The sequence below is a fragment of the Tasmannia lanceolata genome, unplaced genomic scaffold, assembly GCF_043159265.1.
Source record: "Tasmannia lanceolata isolate RefF3 unplaced genomic scaffold, GAP_Taslan_0.1 ptg000037l, whole genome shotgun sequence".
In the NCBI taxonomy this organism is placed as follows: domain Eukaryota; kingdom Viridiplantae; phylum Streptophyta; class Magnoliopsida; order Canellales; family Winteraceae; genus Tasmannia; species Tasmannia lanceolata.
Window position 1 is genome coordinate 33,497,235 of NW_027518714.1, and position 23,068 is coordinate 33,520,302.

The 23,068-nt window shown below is 39.7% G+C and overlaps 1 protein-coding gene across 5 annotated transcripts in view; it reads left to right on the top strand.

Moving 5' to 3' along the window:
* The window catches only part of HEMG2 (Flavin containing amine oxidoreductase family), a 96,502-nt gene that overhangs the window by 65,252 nt on the left and 8,182 nt on the right, over positions 1 to 23,068 (top strand). For 4 of the 5 annotated variants that reach the window (XM_077371031.1, XM_077371029.1, XM_077371028.1 and 1 more), the window contains 4 exons: positions 18,805 to 18,928; positions 19,061 to 19,169; positions 19,317 to 19,391; positions 19,662 to 19,768. In XM_077371031.1, coding sequence (XP_077227146.1) covers positions 18,805 to 18,928; positions 19,061 to 19,169; positions 19,317 to 19,391; positions 19,662 to 19,768 — 415 coding nt within the window. Of the gene's footprint in view, positions 1 to 18,804; positions 18,929 to 19,060; positions 19,170 to 19,316; positions 19,392 to 19,661; positions 19,769 to 19,834; positions 19,920 to 23,068 lie in introns of all 5 variants that reach the window. The other variant, XM_077371030.1, reaches the window with a different exon arrangement.

Sequence of the window (23,068 nt, forward strand, 5' to 3'; positions counted from 1 at the left end):
TGGAAAAACAATGGTTAAAGGGGTATATATAGGCTTGTGGATGCGAAAAGACGGAAAATACCCTTCCAACGGCTATAAAACGGTCATAAAATGAGGGTAGAATCGTCAAAAAACACCCCCAACGGCTATAATGGCACACAGTGTAATTTTTTCAAACTTTTCTGCATTTTCAGGTATTTTTAGGCGAAACAAGGTATTTCGGCCGTTTCTGACCGAAACGGTCCGAAATCCGGAACGAAACGAAATATTGGTGCGTTTCATTCCGGATTCCAGACCGAAACCGAAATTTTGGTGCGTTTCGTACGAAATGAAACGATATTTACAACTTAGCTAGGATCAGACTTCGAGGGTTCCTTTCATCCGATAATCGAAGATGAAGATGTAAGGCAACATAATATTACATGGAGAAAGTTTAAGGTGTGAATTCGCCCTTTGTTCCATGCCGACTTTGTTATCTTTGGTTGAGATCTTTTTTTTTCTTGTGGTTTATGGAAGAAGGATCAAGCAATGTTTCGAATCGTAAATCGTAATAGGCGTGGAATCTTATCACATCGTAAATTGTAAGATTTGAATATATATATATATATATATATATATATATATATATGAGGAAATTGTTGGTGCGCTTAAGCTCACCAAGCTTATGGTGCGCTTAAGCACCCAATCACATGGGTCCCACATTTTCTGTGGTGATCCAAACCATTCATTTGCAAGGCCCTATCGTAGATAGGGGTTGTACCAAAAATCAGCTCCATAGGATCATCCTAACCCCTCCATTTGTGGAGGACAAAAATGGGCAGATTTGTGGACAAACAATGTCTGTCCATTTTGACCTCCACAAATGGATGGGTTAGGATGATTCTATGGAGCTGATTTTTGGTACACCCCCCATCTATGTAAGGGCCTTTCAAATGAATGCTTTGGATCATCCTAACAAAGTGCCCCCCCATGTGATTGGGCGCTTAAGCGCGCCCTAAGCTTGGTGAGCTTAAGGGCACCAACAGTTTCCTCTCTATATATATATATATAGAGGAAAAGGATTGTACGCTCGAGCGTACCAAGCTTATGGTACGCTCGAGTGCCCAATCACATGTGTCCCACATTTTTTGTGGTGATCCAAAGCATTCATTTGCAAGGCCCTATTATAGATAGGGTGTGTACCAAAAATCAGCTCCATTGAATCATCCTAACCCTTTCAAAAGTGGAGGGCAAAAATGGGCAGACTTGTGGACAAACAGTGTCTGTGCATTTTGACCTGCACAAATGGATGGGTTAGGATGATCCTATGGAGCTGATTTTTGGTACACATCCCATCTTATGTAAGGGCCTTGCAAATGAATGCTTTGGATCATCCTAACAAAGTGGGCCCACATGTGATTGGGCACTCAAGCGTACCATAAGCTTGGTACGCTCGAGTGTACAATCCTTTTCCTCATATATATATATATATATATATATATATATATATATGAGAATAGAGTTCCTAAGGTGTCACCTCATATAGCTTATATGAGGTGGCGCTCACAAAACATAAGGGGCCCACTTTGTTTGGATGATCCAAAGCATTCATATGATAGGCCCTCACATAGATAGGGTGTTCCCAAAAAATCAACTTCATAGGATCATCCTAACCCTTCCATTTGTGGAGGTTGAAATGGATGGGTATAAACCTCCATAAATTTGCCCATAAAAACCTCCATAAATGGAAGGGTTAGGATGATCCTATGGACCTGATTTTTTGTAGGCACCATATCCATCTAAGGGCCTTTCAAATGAGTGGTTTTGATTACCCTAAAAATGTGGGCCCCTTATGTTTTGTGAGCGCCACCTCATATAAGCTATATGAGGTGACACCTTAGGAACTCTATTCTCTCTCTCTCTCTCTCTCTCTCTCTATATATATATATATATATATATATATATATATATATATATATATATATCGAGAGAGAGAGAGAGAACGGTTGCTGCACTCGAGCACAGAAACAGGGGGGTGGGGCCATTGGGGGGTGATCCTAACCATTCATTTGGAAGGCCCCTTCATGGATGGGGGGCCTACCAAAAATCAGTTCCATTGGATCACCAATGGGTGTCCATTTGTGGGGCCAAAAATGGACAGATACTGTTTGTCCACAAATCTGCCCATTTTGGCCCCACAAATGGACACCCTAAGGTGATCCAATGGAGCTGATTTTTGGTGGACACTCTACCCATGAAAGGGCCCATCAAATGAATGCTTTGGATCCCACCAAAAATGTGGCCCACCCCTGTTTTTGCGCTCGAGCGCCAACTCTATCCTCATATATATATATATATATATATATATATATATATATATATGAGGAAAAGGATTGTACGCTCGAGCGTACCAAGCTTATGGTACGCTCGAGTGCCCAATCACATGTGGGCCGACTTTGTTAGGATGATCCAAAGCATTCATTTGAAAGGCCCTTACATAGATGAGAGGTGTACCAAAAATCAGCTCTATAGGATCATCCTAACCCATCCATTTGAGGAGGTCAAAATGGACAGACACTGTTTGTCCACAAATCTGCCCATTTCCTCCACTTTTTGAGGAGTTAGGATGATTCAATGGAGCTGATTTTTGGTACACACCCTATCTATGATAGGGCCTTTCAAATGAATGCTTTGGATCACCACAAAAAATGTGGGACCCATGTGATTGGGCACTCGAGCGTACCATAAGCTTGGTACGCTCGAGCGTACAATCCTTTTCCTCTCTCTCTCTATATATATATATATATAACAAAATTTTTAAACAAATCAGCGAATATTAAATTAAGTATTCATTTTTCATCCAAATCCATTAATTTAAATAGAAACTACCGTGTTTAGGTATTCAATATCGTATTATGAATTCTTTCACAATAAACTTGTTACATACTAATCATCTATTTCTCATCCAAGCTCATGCACATTGGATAATAGTCTTAAAATAATAAAATATACAAGATCATATCAATTCTCCAAGTCTTAAATGTCAAACTGATGTCCTGACGAACATGCATCTTGACTAGTTCAATTCGTTCGAACTCCTCTTTCTTCTTCCTTCTCAAGACTAGGTTTTTGAATGCTGCTTCTATTACACAAGGGAAAGGGGCCTTTCTAATGAAAGACCTCTTTTCCTTTATGCCTCTTTTTCTTTATGCAAAACTTAATTAGGATAAATTACATGAATTGTACAATACACGATCGAATCGTAAGGTTCAATTGAAAATCGCAAGATTCATACAAATTAAGACTCAATTATAGGATTAAAATCAAAATACATAAGATTTGATTGGAGTCGTAAGATTTGAATCTTAAATCTTATGATTTTCAAAATCGGCTAAACTCACTGAAAGAAACTATTTAGAGGAGGCAGTCTGCAGGAACATTTATTGGTAGCAGGAAGAAGTTTGGACAAATAACTGAAATGATTAAAGAACCAGTAGAAGAGGATCCATCCCATGATGATTGAGAATGTGAGAATCTTACAACTATGTCTTGGCTTCTTAAAAGAAACCTTCTTTTAAGAAGATTGAGAAGGATATATGGGATGTTATAGCCAGAACTACTCTCAACGAGAAGTTTTAGCTTGGATCTATCAGTTGCATAGGGAGATTGCATCAAGGTGCTTTATCTATCGAAGAGTACTTTGGACTCAAGCAAAAGTGGGAAGAACTTGATTATTGCTAGCCCATAGCCACCACAACTGAAGATATAAAGAAGCAAACAGAACAATATAGGATCTTGTAGTTCCTTGCTGGTTTAAATCCAGATATATGAAACGGCATTGTATTCTTCTACATATTGATTTACGTGTTGGCAATGCGGGCTTGTAAGGAACAAGTAATTTGTTCTTATGGGTTCGTTGGAGAACTTTTAGGAGCTTAAAGTGGCTAAACTTTCGATTAAAGTCATTCTTGATACCTACCAAAAAAGTCATTCTTGCCAATCGAAATCACATTAAACATTTAGAAATTGATCAAATCTTACAAGGGTTTTCACATGCAAGTTAAAGTAGGACAGGTTTCACCTGATAGTGTGCGTGTCAACCTCAACTCAATCGTTGTAGTATGTCTGAGAGGGGGAGAAATAGCAACAGCCATGATCTGTCCAAGGACTGTTTCAATTGCCTGTATGATATAGAATGGAAGGGAAAGTTGTGAGAGTGGTAGGAAAAGAAGAAGGAGCTGCAAGGAAGCAGCCCGAAGGGGAAGAGAATGTGAAGGAACTGCTATGACTGCAGTTTCAGCAATGAGAGAAGACAGCAAGGGGACTGGTAGGAAAGGGGACTAGTAAGAAGGGAAATTATGGCTCGATCTGCTTATGTAAGACAACCAATAGAAAAGGTGAAACAACAGCTAAGATGACAGGCTATTAGATAGGGGAAAAAGGGTCAGATGTGCTGATCTGAGAGAGAATAGAAGGGAGAGAATCGGATGTCAGGTTCACTAGGTTGCATGGATGAGTTCGAATAGCAAGCGAGTCAGCGAGTGAGGAAGGAAGATGGAGGAGAGGAGAAAGAAGACTGCCGGTTGCTGCTTTGATATTTAGTGGCTGCAACTGACATCAACAAGGGGGCTGGGACTACAAGAAGAGCGGGAGAAGAGAAAGAGGAGAGAAAAAGGAAAGAGAAAGAAGAGAGGGGATGCCTCACCTTGCGGCCCTTCAAAAGGGAGGCGGCTGCTTCACAAAAGTCCAATTGTTCCTTTTCCCTCTAGGTCTCTCCTCTTTATATTATTGCTGGGATTTGTTAAGTGGTGGGCCCCTTTGTGACCATCAGTGGAATAAATTGTCACTTAAACATTTTTAACTTACGTAGCTTAAGTGATTTAAGTGACTCAAGTGGGCCATGGTTTGGAATATGGGTAGATCATGGTGATGAGATGTTGGCCCTAGCTATTATGAACAGCACTCCCCCCCCCCCCCCCCCCCCCCCCTCGCCTCCCTCCACACCCACCCACGCACCCCACATCTAGGATGGCAAAAAATTGAAATAATATCAAAATAGAAAGTGTCCCAAAATGGAAATTGGTCTATTTTAGAAACTATCCTAAAATAGAAAGTCCTCAGGGCTGGATCCCATTAGTTCCCTTGTATAGGAAAAACTCGACTCCATCGAGTAAATGTATGCTACATGTTAAAACATGACCTCACGATTTCGTCGAATCTATATTGCATCTTACCATGAACACGATGAGGAAATTCTAGAATGTGTCTAAATGATGTGGAATGACAGGTGAATCTCTAATGCTCTGTTTGGTTGCTTGTAAAAGCAAATCAGTCAATGGGGAGATTGAGAGCAAATCTAACAGACGTTGTTTGGTTTCGCCTAGATTTGCGAAGATTTGCCAGCGATTTTCTCAGTCGTAATAAAAATCAAAAGATACGATTTGCCTGAGAATTTCTCCCCTTTTTCTTCGATTTGGAGAAATTTATTGAGGGAGTTTTCAGGGTGCCACGTCACCCGACAAGGGCCCGACATCTCCGGTGGTCAAACTCCCCAATTTAGCTAAATTCCTTACCAAACACCCTTCGACAAATCAATAGAATTACATTCCTTGCTATTATCCTCAAAAAAAGGCAACCAAACAGAGCATAAAGTAAGTAGACGAGTGACTCCAATCGCTAATTGGTTATGTTGAGAAATGTCATCACTAGAATTCTCATGCTGAAGAGATGGTCTCCCCTGAGTGTATCAACAATCACAACAAACTTCTCACTATGTATATGTAGTTGGTCCAACACCTCTTGCAGTACATCCTTGATATGATGAACGAGATCTTCGGCTTCAACACTACACTGACAAGAGAAGAAGGGGAAGTGACGAAGAATAGAAGTAGGGAAGGGGAAGAGATTAGAAGAAAGAAGAGAGAAGACAAGAAATTAGAGCGGAGAAATAGAAGAATAAGAGGTGGAGAAGAAGAATAAGAGAAGAAGAGAAGGGGAAGAAGAAGACGGATAGGGGAGAATCTTTGTTCTCAATTTATTAATTCATCATCAAAATCTAAAAACCCTAATACAAGAGGCCTATCTATAGGCAATTAAAATACCTTGAAATAAAGTAGCATGGAAAATAAAATCCAAAAAAACTAGAACCTGGAAATAAAAATCCTAGAAACTCTATGAGATGGAAATAAAAATCCTAAAAGCTCTAATGGCAAATATGCCACTTATTGGGGCTGGAATACATATCATTCTCCCCTTGTTGAAAACACCTGGATCAAATATATAAATGACCCACTCTAGTAGTAGAAGTAAAAGATCGTCGATGTCATACATCCACCTAATAGAGATTGCCCTAAGCAATCCATCCCTGCAAGCGGCGGGATGTGGAAATAGTAATCCTGATCAGCCCAATCATCTGCTAGAACATACAGGTGAACTCGCTCGTGCTTGATGTAACATCCATAGGTAGTACCATATCCACATGAATAATATCTATCAATATCTCCTTGGTGCCTGCACAAAGTCCTGCAATCTGCTCAATCGGGCAATCCTCCACAATATGCTCTCGATCATCCGTCTCTGGTAGTGGCTCATTGGTCACGATACTCGCCCCTAACTCACGACTGTGCTCTGTCGACTCTATTAATGGGTCAGCCTCGTGTGGCCAGCCCCAATATCTGCCTCGACTGTGGAAGTGTCAAGCTCACTTTTTAGATGCTCGGCTGTCGACCCTGAGGGAGTCTCGAAATCATCATACTCATCGACATCGGCCTCATCAACAATAGCATCTGACGAACCACTGAAAATAACCGTGTCTAGCTCTAAGACAATGGCCTCTGGTAGACAACTAGCATCATCAACAAGATAAGAAGGAAATGGGTAGGCTGAGCATGAATTCCTGATGGTCATGGCCTCCCTGGGAACCTTAAGCCCAAGATGCTTGTTAATGCGATTCAAGGTTGCTTTCATATCAGCTATCATGTCTGAGTGCTGATCCAAAGTAGCTTGAGTGCGTCATTCCGAGTCTCCTCGGGGTTGGACTTGTCTTTGCCTCTGATGATATCGATAATAAGCCTTTCGAGCATATACCATGGCGAACTCATCATGATCAAAACAAGGCATGCCTAAGTCACTGCGCTCTCACAAGAAGTATCTCCATTTCACCTTAGCATCTCTGCATACTGTATCCTTGACTCGGCGAATGGTTATTTGGTGATCATAACCATAGTACTTATAGTATGCATCAAGAACCTTGATCCATTCTAGGCATGCATTCCCAAAATGTCCATAAGGATAGTAGTAGTCATCATAACCATAGAAATATGGAACCTGTGGTGCAGAAAAATATTGACCCTCGTATCCATTAAAATATGGAACAACTGGTGGAGCCATTGAGATCGGTATCGACAAATGAAATCAACCGTCTAATCCGTCTGTCATGTCGAAAGAAACAGAATGCTTTTTGTGGATTGTCGATTGGATGTCGGGAAGGTATTGATCGAAAGATGGAACACAACCGACGGCTAAGAGTTCACCTGGAACTGTGCTGATGGTCAATGTCTACTGCTGAAACAGAGATGGATGAATTGTGCTTGCAGAGTGGAACAACTTCCGTGTAGAAGTCGCGGGCAAATTTCGAGTGAAAATAGCCCGAAAGAAGATAGAAAAAGTAGAGAGAAAGTGTGTGGGGAGGAGAGAGAGTGTAGAGAGAAACAATGCTGTATAAAGGAAAAAATCACGTTGAGAAAAAGTGAGAGAGAAGGCAAAGAGACCTAATCTAGAGAGAGTGAAGTGCGAGAGTGTAGGGAGAGACAGTGAAATGTGAGAGAAAAGAGAGTGGAGAGAACAAATGAAAGAGGGAGTAATAGATTCGATTGGATCTGTTACTAGACTATTAAAAGGGGTTGCCCTGGAAAAAAAGGGGGGGGTCAAATTGTGTGTAGAGAATGAGTGGTGGGGTGTCAAGGGTAGAATGGGGGGTAAGTCTTTTTTTTTTTTTCTGTTTTGAAGTGGTCACGTGCAGAACTAAGAAAAGTGGAGTGGTATTGTAGAAGGGGGGGGGGGGGGGGGGGGGGTATAACAGATGGTGGCCAAGGGTAGAATAGGGGTGGTATTGCCTTATTTTATTTCACTTCTTTAGTGGTCTTGTGACCCACTGAACAAGTAAGGGAAGGGGGTTACCAGTTATTGGCTATAACAGGTAAGTATGGAAAAAAGAAAAGAAACAAGCAACCGGACCCTTTTAGTAACCTTACCTTCTTAGTGACCTGCAGCCAGAGATCATTAAAAGGAGAGTTTACTAACATTGATATCTATCAAAAGGAAAGGTGCTTCCTTATTCCTGATGTTTCCTTCCTTAACACGACACTAGAATACGAGTTTCCTTGAGATGAAACTTGGTGGTGGTGATGCTGGAAAACTATCAAACCAACTCAATCAGTCCGGAGAACATGAATCGTAAGGTGAGGAAGTTGATGTGGGGGCAGTTGTCGCGACGGCGGATGAAGGTGCAAGGTATGATTCAATGGGGATGTTGGGTGAAATCAAAAGCTAAAATTATCAGCAAAAAGGGAGGGGGAGGGGGAGGGGGGTTGTTCTGGATGGATATTAGGAGGCTGAAATATGGGCTGAAAATAGATGGTTTGAGGGTGTCAATCGGTGGCAGAAGATGAAGGCTAGAGTTCGGATTAGGGTTAGGGTTTGAAAAGAGTTTGGCTGAAAGATGGTACGTTTTGGGAGATGACGTACAGGTGAGATTTCTGAGTTGGTAAGAGGCTGAGAGGTTCTGAGGTTTGGGTGAGATAATGGGGCTGGTTTTAGGCTGGACAGCACCGAGGGTTGTTTCGATAGCAGTTTTTTTTTTCTTTTTTTCGGCACGGTTCTATATTTCGGAGACACGGATAAAATCATCAGAACTCCTTGGATCTTCCGCCTCTGATACCAAATTGATGTGGCCCAAGGTTGGAAAAGTTGAGGGTAGAGGGGAAAAGAGAAGAATGGGAAGAGACGAAGAATAGAAGTAGGGAAGGGGAGGAGATTAGAAGTGTAATGACCACACTTTTTAATTTCCCTTTATTATTATTACTATTCTTAATAATAATATTAATTACTAATATTGATAATTATATCTTTTAAAATTCGTGTGAACTTTTTTATCGTCGGATTTCAGCATACTATAAATAGTAAATTTCGTTTTTACTATAAATAGTAAATTCCGATTTTTACTATATATAGTAAATCCCGTTTTTACTATATATAGTAAGTTCGTTTTTACTATAAATAGTAAAATCCGTTTTTACTATAAATAGTAAGTGGGTCCCACATGTTTTAAATTACTTTAATTGATCTTAGATTGATAACTACACCCTTTTACAATAGTTTAAACAAAGAAGGACTCTTGCTTTATTAGAAGTAGACTATGATTAGGAAACCCAACATGTGGGTTCATAAAAACAACCCACCATGGGTTTTCTAAACCCATGGACGCCCCCTTCTCCCCAAAAAAACGATTTGGAGAGAGACCGTGAGAGAGAAAGAGAGAAGAATAGAAGAAGAAGAAGGAGAGATTCGATCTTCAGTTTGATTTTCATCTTCGAGTAAGTGTCCGAAAAACCCTTTTTTCATATTCCTTGTTCGAATTGTGTGTTTGCTTTTATTTGTTCTTGATTTTTCAAAACAAGGGTTTTAGTGGTGTTTCTTGATTGATCATGATTCTTTTGGATCAAGAAAAGAGTTTTCAATTTTCTTTTACGGTTTTAAATGTAGAAATCCTCTTTTCTTATATAAATTATTATTGGGTATGATCTAATATGTTGGAGAGTTTTTTTTTTGTTACTTTAATCCATGTGTGTCATGTTTGTGAAGATTTGTCACCTTTTTAATAAAAAAAAGCATAAAAACAGTAGTTTTATGGGCTGTTTTGAGTAGATTTTTCTATAGATATATTATATAACTTATATAAGTAGTCTTATATGATGTTTATGATATGTATGAGATGTGAATAAGCCCAAAAGTGCTGATTTCCAAGAAAATCAGCAAGAACGAATGGTTTTATGGGCTGTTTTGTGTAAACTTTTCTATATACTTGTTATCTAATTTATATATATTATTGTTCATGAAATATATGGTATATATATACAATTTGTAAGCTTAGAGTGCTGTTTTTAACTAAAAATCAGCACCTAAAAGTGGTGAATATTTGTTTTAATCATGGTTTTCGAAAAATCAGATTTATGTGTGTTAAATCTATATGCTATATCAACTACTTCATTAAAAATCAGCACTATACGTGTGTTTTGATGCAATATACCAATTGGTTTTAAGGAAAACAGCCATTTATATGTTTTTAGATGATAATAGAGTATGAATTTTAGGGAAAAACCTAGGTTGCCAGAGCTGGAATCGAAAGCGGGAATCAAAACGGGAATCGAAGGCTCCCAGGGAAGAATCCTGCTCAAGGTTGCCAGAGCGGGAATCGAAACGGGAATCGAAGGCTCCGAGGGAAGAATCCTGCTTCCTTGGGAAAAACATCGCTTGTGATGTGTTTAATGTAATGCACTTATCGTTTTTATAAAAACAGCCCTATGTAGATACGTTTCAGATTTTTAAGATGATTTCTTAAAAATCAGCCCTTTATATGTGATATATATAGTGTATAATTATTTATAATAAGAATATTGTATTTATATATGATAATGAATCGTATCAAGATTATTTTGTTAGAAATAAACCTTATGTGTCACATGATGAATTTTATGTTTTATCTTTAGAAAAATCATTACCCAAGATTTATAAATTTAAAGTTTTGATGAGCCTGATAGGGAAAAAGATATAAATATGATATAATTAAGAAAGGCATCTTTTAAGGTAAAAGGTTATACTTAGATTTAAGTATTAGGAATAGTTTAGAAGTAGATTTATCAAGTAAAAACAAAAAGGTTGAGACGAACGAATTAAAATAAAGAGAAACTTTTAGCCTTGACCAATCTAATTGACACCTTGACATATAATATCTACAGGCTCACTTCGTGATTGATACATAGAGCTTTTCATCTCAATTCACCCTCGAAAATTCAAGGCAAGTGATAGTGGCTTTCATGGTAACAGTTACATAAATGGTCTTGTTATTATGATTGCATTTCATATGATTATATTCTTTTCTAAATGGCTAAACTGGATAGCAAGCTCTGTTTTGATAAATTGTTGAAAATATGGTAGTACACTAACCATGGAGGGGAAAGTAAAAGAAATACCCCTCATGACAGAGAGGGAAAGAGGTACGTATAAAAAGCATTTATTCACATATAGGATACTATGGGAGGGAGGCCCATGGGAGACCCCCTTGGAGCCAACCTTGGGCGAGATGCCAAAAGCCACTCCGAGGAGAGCATACGACATTGGGTTGGCAATGCATTCAGGTCTACCTAGGTTACACCCAAATATGGGTGGGGGCCTAGATGGTCAAGATCAATAACGGCATATAAATGCCATGAAATGATAAATAACGGAAAAGGAAAATGAATGAAAGGGGGGTTTGAAATGCCGTATGGTCTTGGGGTAGTCTCATGCATTTTTATTTTGCATCTTTGCATTTTTAAGTTTGGTCCCTATTTCTATTTCTATTTCTAGTTCTAGTTCTTGTTCTGTTTTTATCTTTACTTTAATGAATGGTTGTTTTCCTTATGCTAACCCTCTAAATCATAAGAAATAATTTCATAATGCAATCTCATTTAGTGGCTCTTACTTTGCGAGCCATTAGGGGATCTTGTTCAGCTTGTTGCTGACTTTGTCACCACCCACAGGTTCTCTAGGTGTTAGCGATGGAGCTTCTGTTGCGCAGAAATACACACTATAAATGTCAAGGGATTGAGAGCAATAAATGTCAAGGGATTGAGAGCTGGTTAGAGTGCCGAGCTATATTCAGTTAGAATGTTTTAGTTTGAGTTACAGTTCAGCTTTATTTTAAATTCAATGGTATTTTTAGTATTGGGTTTTAATATTGTAATGGACCATAAATTTCATAATGATATAAGATTTGTTCATTTTATTTGGTGAATTTTTCTCATAGGATAAAATTGGTTAGTCAGCTTGTTTCCCTTTTTGGGGTAGCAATTTGGGTTTTGGGCTTTGGCAAAGAAAAAAAAAATCATGTCAAAAAATTTACCCCAAATCCGGGTCGTTACAAGAAGAAAGAAGAGAGAAGACACGAAATTAGAGGGGAGAGATAGAAGAGTAAGAGGTGGAGAAGAATAAGAGAAGAAGAGGAGGGATTGGGGAGAATCTTTGTTCTCAATTCATTAATTCATCGTTAAAATTTAAAAACCCTAATATAAGAGGCCGATCTATAGGCAATTAAAATGCCTTGAAATAAAGTAACATGGAAAATAAAATCCCTAAAAACTAAAACCTTGAAATAAAAATCCTAGAAACTCAATGAGATGGGAATAAATATCCTAAAAGCTCTAATGGGAAAATATGCCACTTATTGGGCTTGCAATATGCATCACCAGAGTAGGACAAGGGGTACCGTACAAAAGGTGAGGATTGGGGTGTCCCTAAATGGCCTCAAATAGTGATTTGTAAGTGGGATGATTGGTGGAACTATTATATACAAATTTTGTTTGGGGAATAACCAAGTCCCATCGACGAGGTCTCATTAGCCATAAATCTCAGCAAATTCCCAAGACTGCGATTGACTACTTTTGTCTCTGTCCATCCATTTGGGGATGATAAGCATTGCTAAACTGAAGTATAACCCTCATTATGCTCTAGAAAGTTCTCCAAAAATGAATCAAGAGCGTCCTAGCTGCACAAAAATGCGTGAAATGAGATATCTCGGAGACCTTAACAATAGTGGCAAAGATGGACGCATTCCTACAATCGGCTTTGATCAAAGATGCAATAAGGTACTCGAATATTCCAATAGACAGACTTATCCTGCATTGAATCACACCGCATCCGGATTGGAGCCTACACCTTTGACTGAGAGGTAAAGCCGTTGGACTAAATAATGGAACTCTGAAGTATTGGTCCTCAAGAGATCTAAAAGGAGACCTCTGACAAGTCATCTCAAATCGATACCGACTCAAAAATAATGCTAGTCTTATCGAGGAGTCTACACTCATTATCAATAAAGATGTCGACACATCCTTCGATGGTCTAAGTTCATCCCTTACGGGAATTAACTTAATTTCCTTCTCGTATTTAACGAAGGAATACATGTTCTTTCACTATGATGTGTGGTCTTAGGATCGAATTGACAAGGACAACTAGTAGAATATGACACACCTCTAATAGTGCTACATCACACCAAACTGAATCCATACACATTTCCAATGGAAAAGTTTACTAGACATTGGGTACCTACTAACTGAGACCTTGACCCCGTCTTTGACCCATGTGATGTCATATGGGTGGGAAGATTTGCAGTATTATTATCAATCGTGGACGTACTAAGAACTTGGTCTCGACCATGATGGTAGAGTGGTTGCAACTTAACCCGTTGTACAACTCAACTCAACTCAACTCAACTAAGCCTTTGTCCCAAACTAGTTGGGGTCGGCTTCCCACCCATTGTACAAGTGGTATGAAAAATATTTTTTTCCTCAACCATTCGTTCGTACCTAGAACCTGAGGAGGTACTACTCCACGGCAAATCACACAAACTGTCCCCTCATGGTTCTCATCTACGATAGCCTCATCATGCTCTTCTTGAAGCTCACCTATTGTCAAGTGTTCTTATCATGGGAACCGTGTTCTTCCTCCAGCTATCTATGGTTTTCGCTATGTTTGTCTGAGGATTGAATGTCCTAAGTGGACAATCAGATGATCTATTACCTGGTTCGCTACACTTAGAAAATTTAAAGGTGATGGTGGGTAGTTTGGGTCTTAGAAGACCATGTCTTGCACTCGTTCACCTACTGGGAATTTCATAACATTGCTTGCGGGGTTCAGTCAACTAGTCACTGAATCTCTAGTGGTCGAACTAGAGGGGCCTCTATCAATGTCTCGTCACTGGAATTGATGGGCTATCTTCTTAGCATTTAGGACCAATTGGAAGGCATCATCAACAGTAAGAAGGGTGTGAAGGCAGACCTACTCCTGGATCTGAAATTGCAGCCCATTGATGTATTGAGAAGTAGCTTGCTTGTCATCTTCATCCTAGGCATTACATTCTGTCCAGAGATGGAACCTTTCCGTGGATTCCCTCATGGATCAAGTAAGAAGGGTGTGAAGGGAGACCTACTCCTGGATCTGAAATTGCAGCCCATTGATGTATTGAGAAGTAGCTTGGTTGTCATCTTCAGCCTAGGCATTTCGGTCTGTCCAGAGATGGAACCGTCCCGTGTATTCCCTCATGGGTCAAGCTCCTTGCTTAAAGCTGAGTAATCTCATATAGAGGGTGTCCCTAAAATAGGATGGCAGGTAAATTACCTTTAATCTTTTCTTTCATATTAGCACAACTACTAATCTTGGCCCTTCCTCTTTGAGTTCTAGTTTGGACTTGTTTCTACCAAACAAAGGCAGCTCCCTTGAGTTTAATGGTAACAAATCTAATCTTATTATCTTCTGTTAGTTCTTTGCACTCAAAGAATTGGTTGATGCTATTTATCCACTCAAGAAATTTGTCAGTGTAGAGATGACCCTTAAAATCCCCAACATTTAAATCGAATTGTATAGTCTCTAGATCCCTTCAAGGCTCGCACTATCCTATCCTCAAGGTGGGGTCGGGGCCCATCGTAACGCCAAATTGGCTCCTCATAAGGCTCAAATGCATCTTTAGGATCAGATCAACCTTCAGAGGAGTTATCTAGACCTAAATCTCCTCTACCGGCCTCACCTGACATTGGTGGATGGGATGGAAGTGTAGGCCTAAGTGGCATGGTCCATTTGGGAGGTCTTAGCCCTAGGTGCTCATTGATCCGAGTCGGTGCTAATATCGGCCTACATATTCGAGTGCCGATTCAGTGTGGGCCTCACCAAGAATTGGTGGATGGGGAGGAAGTGTGGGCCTAAGTGGCTTGGTCTTTTCGGGAGGTCTTAGCCTTGGGTGCTCATTTATCTGAGTCGGTCCTAATATCGGCCTACATATTGGAGTGCTGTCAACGTGGTCAGCTTTTTCTGTCACTATGCCCCTTGAGGCTGAGGTCGACATGGGCCCCGATGTGGAGCATTGCATTGGCCCTATTAATCATTGCCCGAAGGGATAGATTCAACATTGAGGACAACCCTGAAGACTCAACCAACCCCTAACTAAAGCTATGACAACCCTAGGATGTAAGGGACATCAAATTCTTCATACACGTATTGGTATACTTGCATCCGTCTTCCACCCTTTCGCTTCCCCATCATGGATTATTGTTTCTGGTGCTTCCGACCATATGACAAATATGTCCTCTGTTGTTACAAAATATACATTGTTCTGGTAGAGAAAAATTAAATGTTGCAGATGGATCTCCCTCGTTCATTTCTAGAAATGGAGATGTTTCTCTAGAAATGGAAAACAGAGTTATTGAGAGAAGGAATCACTTCTTGAAGTCACCCACACTCTTCTTTTTAGGTTTGAATGATTTTTTTTCAATGGTAAAATTTATAGGATGTTCCGTTACCGAGAAAAAAAACACAATGAAGTTTTTTTTTGTGTGAATGTTCCGAAATTTTTTTGGTGTTGTGTTCTTACCATTACTTTTCTTATAAATCATACGCCTTCATAGGTCCTTGGATTCAGAACTACTACGGAATTGCTCCTTCCTGGTCAGGAATTATTTGCTATTCCTCCCAAAGTGCTTGGATGTCTTTGATTTTTCCGAATTCAAAAAGGGTTTTGTTCCAACATTATTAGCTATTCCTTCCAAAGTTCTTGGATGTCTTTGATTTGTCTGAATTCAAAAAGGGTTTTGTTCCAAACTTGATCCAAAAGCTCATAATTGTGTTTTTCTTGGCTATTCTTCAACTCAAAAGGAGCATATGTTATTGAAAAACAAGGTGACAACCCAGGGGGGAGGGGTGAATTGGCTAATTAAAAATTTGAAGTTTAATTAAGTAGATTATTAAAATCAATTTACCAATTAAGCCTAAACAAGTCTAACCCTTAATCAATCAATAATAAACATAAGTAAAGGGAAAGATTACCAAACACCCAAGTGCAAAGAGAAGGAGAAGAGAAGGCATCCACAAGGCACAAGATTTATAGTGGTTCTGTCACGACTTGACCTACTCCACTCTTCCAAGTTTTCCTCCTTGGGATTCTTCACTAACCAATAAGATTCTTTAACGGGCGAATCTTAAAGCTGTACACCAACTCCTTCAACTTCCAAGGGATCACACCCTTTCGCACGAAGCCTTTCCGAGGACGCCTTCCTCTTACAAATGATTTACCTTTCTTTCCGGGCCAAATCGGAGACCCTCAATTATAGAAGGAAGAAATAAAATGAAAGAACTGTCAATGCCTCTTAGATAGGCGGATTAGAAACTTTAATAGTTCACAAACTCTCCAAGGAATAGATACAAATGTAAAGCTTATGGAGATCCTCTTGATAGAATGTAAAAATATAAGTTCAAAGAGGTTTAACCTTTCATTTAAAAGTTTTGGTTCAAGAAGATGTGATTTGATCTTTCAAAAGGTTGTTTAGAAAGGTTTTGATAGTGTATATATAGCCCACAAGGAAATATGACTGTTTGGGGGTAAAACTGTAAATTACAGGGTTGAAAAAGTCAACATGCGAAAGCCCCAATGGATCTATTTCCATGTCGCGGCGGTCGACAGAGGCACGACGGTCGCCCGCCCTTATTGGGCTCTCTATATGAAATTCAAATTTCATACCGGCGTGGTCGACCGGCCCTATGGCGGTTGCCTGGCGAAGGCAATCTGTTTGAATAAAAATTCTGCTCAAAAAACACTATCGCGGTCGACCAGTCCCATGGAGGTCGACTGCCCAAGCCATACTGGATTGTTTTTGTCTGAAACAAAAACGTATCCGCGGTCGCCCGGCTTACCCCGGTTGACCGGCCCGATAATTTTCGAGATGCTCTGGAATTCCAGTTAGCATCCCGCGGTCGCCTGGCATAGCCCGGTCGACTAGCCCTGAGTAAAATTCCATTTTAACTTTAAAAACCTGGGGCTTTTGGGCTATGGTCTTTGGGCTTAAGTCCAAGGTTTTCTAACATATTTCTAGGTGTGTGTTGATGGTTTTCAAAAATATAAAATGTTAAGTATGAAAACCATTTTGAAAACCTTTTGAGAGTGCATTTAAATATAAAATCAAGAGGACTCCAAATACATTCTAATAGTGTATACCATTGAGTATTCTTGGAATGTCTTGGCTCCTTTGCACTTCCTTGGACTTCTTCATCTTGAGAGTGAACTTCTTGAACGTTGTCTTAGCTCTTGTGATTTCCTCCAATCTTCAATGAATGATGAGAGGTGCATGAGGAGTCACCAATGACTTGTTCAACTCCACTCTTCTTCTTAACACTTGTTAGGAACTTGTAGGATCTTCATGTTGAGCTACTTTACTTGAGCATCTTCAAATGATGATGCCTCCAATGTAGGAGCAAGCTCTTCGTTCCTTGCTTTCTTGATCCACAAGCCATGTGTTGTGAAGAGTTGTGTAATAGCGATTATGACATGAATTTCCTGTATATGACCCAACAACTCAAAGCAACATATTAGTCCATAAAAGCTACTCAATTTGAGTTTGCTAATCATCAAAACAAGAAGGTAAGATGAATGATTAACCCATGGGAACCCTTGGGCTAACTGTTATCATTCACTTTCTCATCGTCGCTTTGTCTCAGGATGTCACTTTCCATGAATCTGTTCCTTTCTTTTCTTCTTGTAGTGCCTCTCTTCAAGTGAGAGAGTTTGTGAAGAGAAGGCAGATTCATATTCTATGATTCTTTTTCCTCCTGTTCTTGTTCCACTGTTTGTCATTGATTCTATATCTTCACATTTTTCCCATTTCGTCTGTTGTCTCTCCCATTTCTCTCTTTCTGCTTCCTTCTACTCTCTTCTTGAAACTCCAAAGGTGTTTCCAATTGAGGCTTCCAAGGTACTCTATTGATCCCACTTAGTAGAAAGAATTGATTATCAAATTTGTTTGCAATAGGATAGCCATTTACCATCCATGGTTGGTCATGGTGGGTTTCAATGATGCACATGGAAGTGAGTGATCTTTTCTGGAGCTTGCCAAATGACCACAACTCCTTCCCATTGCATGTAATGGTCCAGCAAATCTAGGGATCCTGCCACCAGAAAGACTGCAAGCCAGGCAGTGCTTCTAGAAACCACAATTTTGTAAGTGAGTGCCCAAATCCATCGCTGCTGGAAATTCACCAGAATAACACTACTGAATGCTTGGAGAGCAGTTCCAAAGATCCAATGAAAAACCTCCATAGGATCTCCGATAGACTGACCTTGTTGTGACTTGTGAAGTTAATTCTCAATCCACTAAGACAGACATGTGCAATTGGATTCTAAAAACTACAAAAGCATGATTCATATACGACTCCTTCCCCTACCGTGGTTTTACCGATTATGAGAGCAAGTGTGCTACTTGGCATGGAACACTATATTGAATCTCTCAAAGTGTTTCATATATGTTGTTTCTTGATATGCGCACGTAGTAGATCAATTGCTTACCTAGAGTCTAGACATTTAAAAATCAGTCTGAATTAATGGAAGTTGTAATTTTTCTATTAAACTGTCTTTGATCATGAATGGCATACTAATGAACAACTTCATTGTTAATTCTTCTTATTCCCATCCAATTGTCTGGATTCGCTATTCCACTATAGTACATTGTTGTCACATAAACTAACCATCTGGTATCTTCTTTTGTGCTCCATAAGGTAAGTTATTTGCCGCTATCAGTTATAATTACCTCTTACAAGAAGGAGAATGTTAAAAGGCCACTTGAAGGATTTGGAGTCCTTGTTCCTTCCAAAGAGCAAGAAAATGGATTCAAAACCCTTGGTAAGTCCTGGCTACAAGTGGAATTAGATGGACAACTAATTTTCTTATCTGAATTAGTTCTTTTTCCTTTGAGCACATCATAACATATAACTTATTTCCCGCAAGTTTGAAATGAGGCTTTATCCCAAGCAGGTACACTCTTTTCTTCCATGATGTTTCCAGACCGGGCTCCAAGTGATCAATATCTGTATACAACTTTCATTGGAGGAAGTCGGAATAGGGACCTAGCAAAAGCTTCATTGTATGGGAAACATCAATGCTTGTGTTTTGTAATTATCATTCAAAAAATTATCATATTGTGTTTTTTTCATTTTTCTATTATCTGGCACAATTTCATTCTCACCCTCTTGATATCTAGTTTCTCTTGTCATTTTCATAATGTATCTAGGCACGACTTGCTGCCAGTTGTGACTTCTGACCTTAGGAAGCTGTTGGGTGCGGAGGGACACCCAACTTTTGTGAAGTAAGAAGTCGATATCCACATCATTATATGTATCTCATAAAGTTAACCACATATTCTGGTTATTCAGCATTCATATTATCATTTCTTTTGGGCGATGATATTTTCACTCCCCTGCAGTACGCATGTGCCCCCCTTGACGTCAAAAGGCGTTAAAGTTGCCCGGGGGGGGGGAGGGCGCGTACTGCAGGGGGGTGAAAATATCATCTCCCTTTCTTTTTTTCCAGTACATGTCTATTGATTGGAGTAATGCTTGTTTATACTCTACTGCAGGCATGTCTATTGGAGTAATGCTTTTCCTTTATATAGTCATGACTATGGAACAGTTATAAAAGCTATTGACGAGATGGAAAAAGGTCTTCCGGGGTTCTTCTATGCTGGTGGGTCAGAAAATTTAAATTTATTTAATTGAGCTAGTTTATTGCGTAACAACATTGCTGTTGTAGGTGCACCAAGATGGTATGATACAGAAACCCATATATGTACATAGCTTCCGATACAACGCTGCATTTTGCAAAGTCCCTGATATGGGTATGTGAATGGGTATTCTTTTCATAGTTGCCAGGGTGGGAAATAGATTCAAGAAGCGAAACAGGAAACAGAAACAGGAAACGCAAGAAAAAGATATAGGGGAAACAAGAAACGGGAAAATAATAAAAAATCGGACGAGAAACGTCTTAGGAAACACATTAGAAACGTTTCGGAAACGATAGAGAAATGTGATTGAAAACTGTGGGTCCCTGCGGGAAATTCAGGCAAGGCTCCTCCCGATGGTCGTTGGGCTGATTCCTCCTGGAGTCCTCGCTACTACACTCGGGTGTGTGTTTTGTTATTGTTCTCTTGTTTCCTTTTGATTAGGGGTGTGTTTGTGTCTGCTTTTCGTGTGAATGTGGGATTAAGATCCGAATTTCACGGGAAAAGGGAGGTTCTCCGAGTCGCCACCTAGGTTAGGGCCTAGGAGCCATGATCTGCATTTCTAATGAATTTGGGATAAGAATCTCAATTTCACAAGAAAGGCGATAACCAAAGTAGTCATCTAGTTTGGGGCCTAGGCTCCTAATTAACTCTATTTTCGACATGGTCTATTCAGAAATCTGAGTAAGGGATATGGTTACATGAGGGGAAGTTGTTAGGCACCCCTCATGCCCGGGAAAACCCGGTCTCTTGCCTTGAATTGGTGTGTATGGAAAAACTTTAGCAAAATTGATTTTAAACTCTTTTTACGGTTAAGCTTATTCTTAAGTTGGTTTTTTAAACAAGAGGAAAGATAAAAGGTAAGGAAAATGATTCTTTTGCTCCCAAATATAAGGAAAATGGGATTTGTGTTATATGACTTGGGGCAAAAGGATCCCCAAATCTTATAACTACCCTTATTTTGATTATTGAATGTAAGTGCGTTAAGCGGTAAGGAAAGCAATAAATAAGAGAAGCTGAAGGTAAATGATAGAAGGTAAAGAAAATTCTTTAAGTTAAGCCTTTACGGAAAGTAATGCTCAAAAGATTAAGATTGGCCATACAACACCTCGTCGTTTGGCACCTGGAAGCAATGGCATCCTCAATTTGATTTATTACTGACTGCAGAGAAGAGAAGTTAAAGACAAGTCCTTTGGAAAAGGAGAAAAGGGTGAAACTTATGAAAAAGTAAAGAAGTTCCTTTAACTTAACGGATAGTAATACTCAAAAGAGAGATCGGCCATACAACACCTCGCCATTTGGCACCTGGAAGCAGGGGCATCCTCAATTTAATTGATTACTAACTGCAGAGAGCAGAAGTTACAGAAAAGTCTTTTGGAAAGGGAGGGGATTTATACTATAGGGTTTGGGGCCAGAGGATCCCCATACCCTGTAGCTACCCACTACTGAGTCTGTGATGAAAAACTAGAAAGCTGTAAATGACAGAAAGTAAATGACTGAAAATAAAGAAAAAGAGTTCGGTTCTTTCCATTTGTCCAACACCTTAGGAGCATAGAGCTCTCTTTATCTCTCACGACCTATGGTGGGGCCCGAGATAGAGTGGTGGGATAAGGAGAAAGAAAAGAACCCTATCTGAGAAAAAAGGAGGGGATTTAGGCTATAGGGTTTGGGGCAAAATGGATCCGCAAACCCCGTAGCTACCAACTGTCGAGTTTGTAATGGAAAGTACAGATGGCTCTGTAAATATACCCAGTCTATATGTTGGTGCTACTCCAAATCCTCAAAAATTCGGCAAAACTCCGATGTACAGTGTTATATCAGCAAGGATTTCGACAGAAACTGGGTAGGATTAGTTTCTGGAAATCTCTCCGAGCTTCTCTAACTTTCTCTCTCTAGGATTTTCTAAGACCAAAGGGGAGGGGTGTGAATATCAAAGAGGGTGGGGTGTAAGGCTAAAAGGGTGTTGATATAAAAAAGGCGGAGTGAAAATAAGAGCAAGGGTGTAAAGGGGGTGAAGAGGAGTGAGAATGGGATGATAAAGGAGGAGAGGCCTCCCTTTGATAGACTTTCCATGGAAAGCCTCACCCTTCGATTTTGGGTGGCCCCCTGCGAGGGTTCCAAAATCGAAGGGGTGGGTCACGGGTTCCCGATTTTGGCTCTTGGGTCCCTGGTTTTGCAATTTTGGGTTCCCGATCGCAGGTTCTGGGTTGTTGCTTGCTGACTGGTGACTCTTGGTTCCAAAATGGTTTTTTCTAGTAGCCGAGCGTGATTTCTACTTCCCAAAATGTGGCTTCTATTGATAGAAAGTGGTTTTCGGGTCCTTGGAAGTTGATTCCGGGTTCACGGTTGTTGGTTCTAGTTTGTGGGTTGCTGTACAAGTGGCTTTTTGCTCTAGGAAGGTTGTTCCTGGTAGCCAAAGTGGTTTCTGGTGACCACAAGGTGATTCTGTTTCCCAGAAATGGCCCGTTGGAGCTTCTGCTAGAGTTTTGGTGATTGGATCTTCAGGATCTTGTGTTGCCGTAAAAGGAAGGTGCCGAGCTATCGGTCTTATCCTTGGGACCTCTGTTTGACCAATTCAGGGCTTATTCGGAAGGTTTTGGTGAACTCGGATGGTCTTGGATGCGGGCTTGGTTTTCGGTTGTCTTGGTTATTGGGTGTCTTTGTGTTCTTGAAAACCTAGAGAAATATTGGAGAGATATCGAGAGAAAGACATAGAGAAGCTTCGGGACTCATCATAGGATTCATCATCACAGCAACCTATCATTAGTCCGGTCCTGACAAAATGGGGTGTCTACAAAAACGCATGTGAAACACAGAAAATATGAAATATATGCTTTTGTAGATTTAAATTTATTTTAGTTTAAATTTCTATTTGGATATTTCTTACTTTTAGTTTTTATTATGGTATATGTTGTTGTTTTCCTTTTTAATATCTATTTTATATATATTTTTTGTTTGTTTTTTATTGATTTTCTTAAGTTTCACTCATATTTCTAATTTTCGTAAGTTTCACACATATTTTCCACACGTTTCACATACATTTTCTACAGGTTTTCCATATGTTTCTCACGTGTTTCATTTAAGTTTCTTATATCTTTCTCATGCATTTTGGAAACGAGCTTCCCACCTTTTAGGGGAAACGAGTTTTCTACCTTTCCTAAACGCGTTTTAGGGGAAACGAGTTTCCCACATGCCCAAGGAGTTTCCAACTATGATTCTATTCCTATCACAAACATCAATGACCAAAGAATAATGTATGAAAAGTG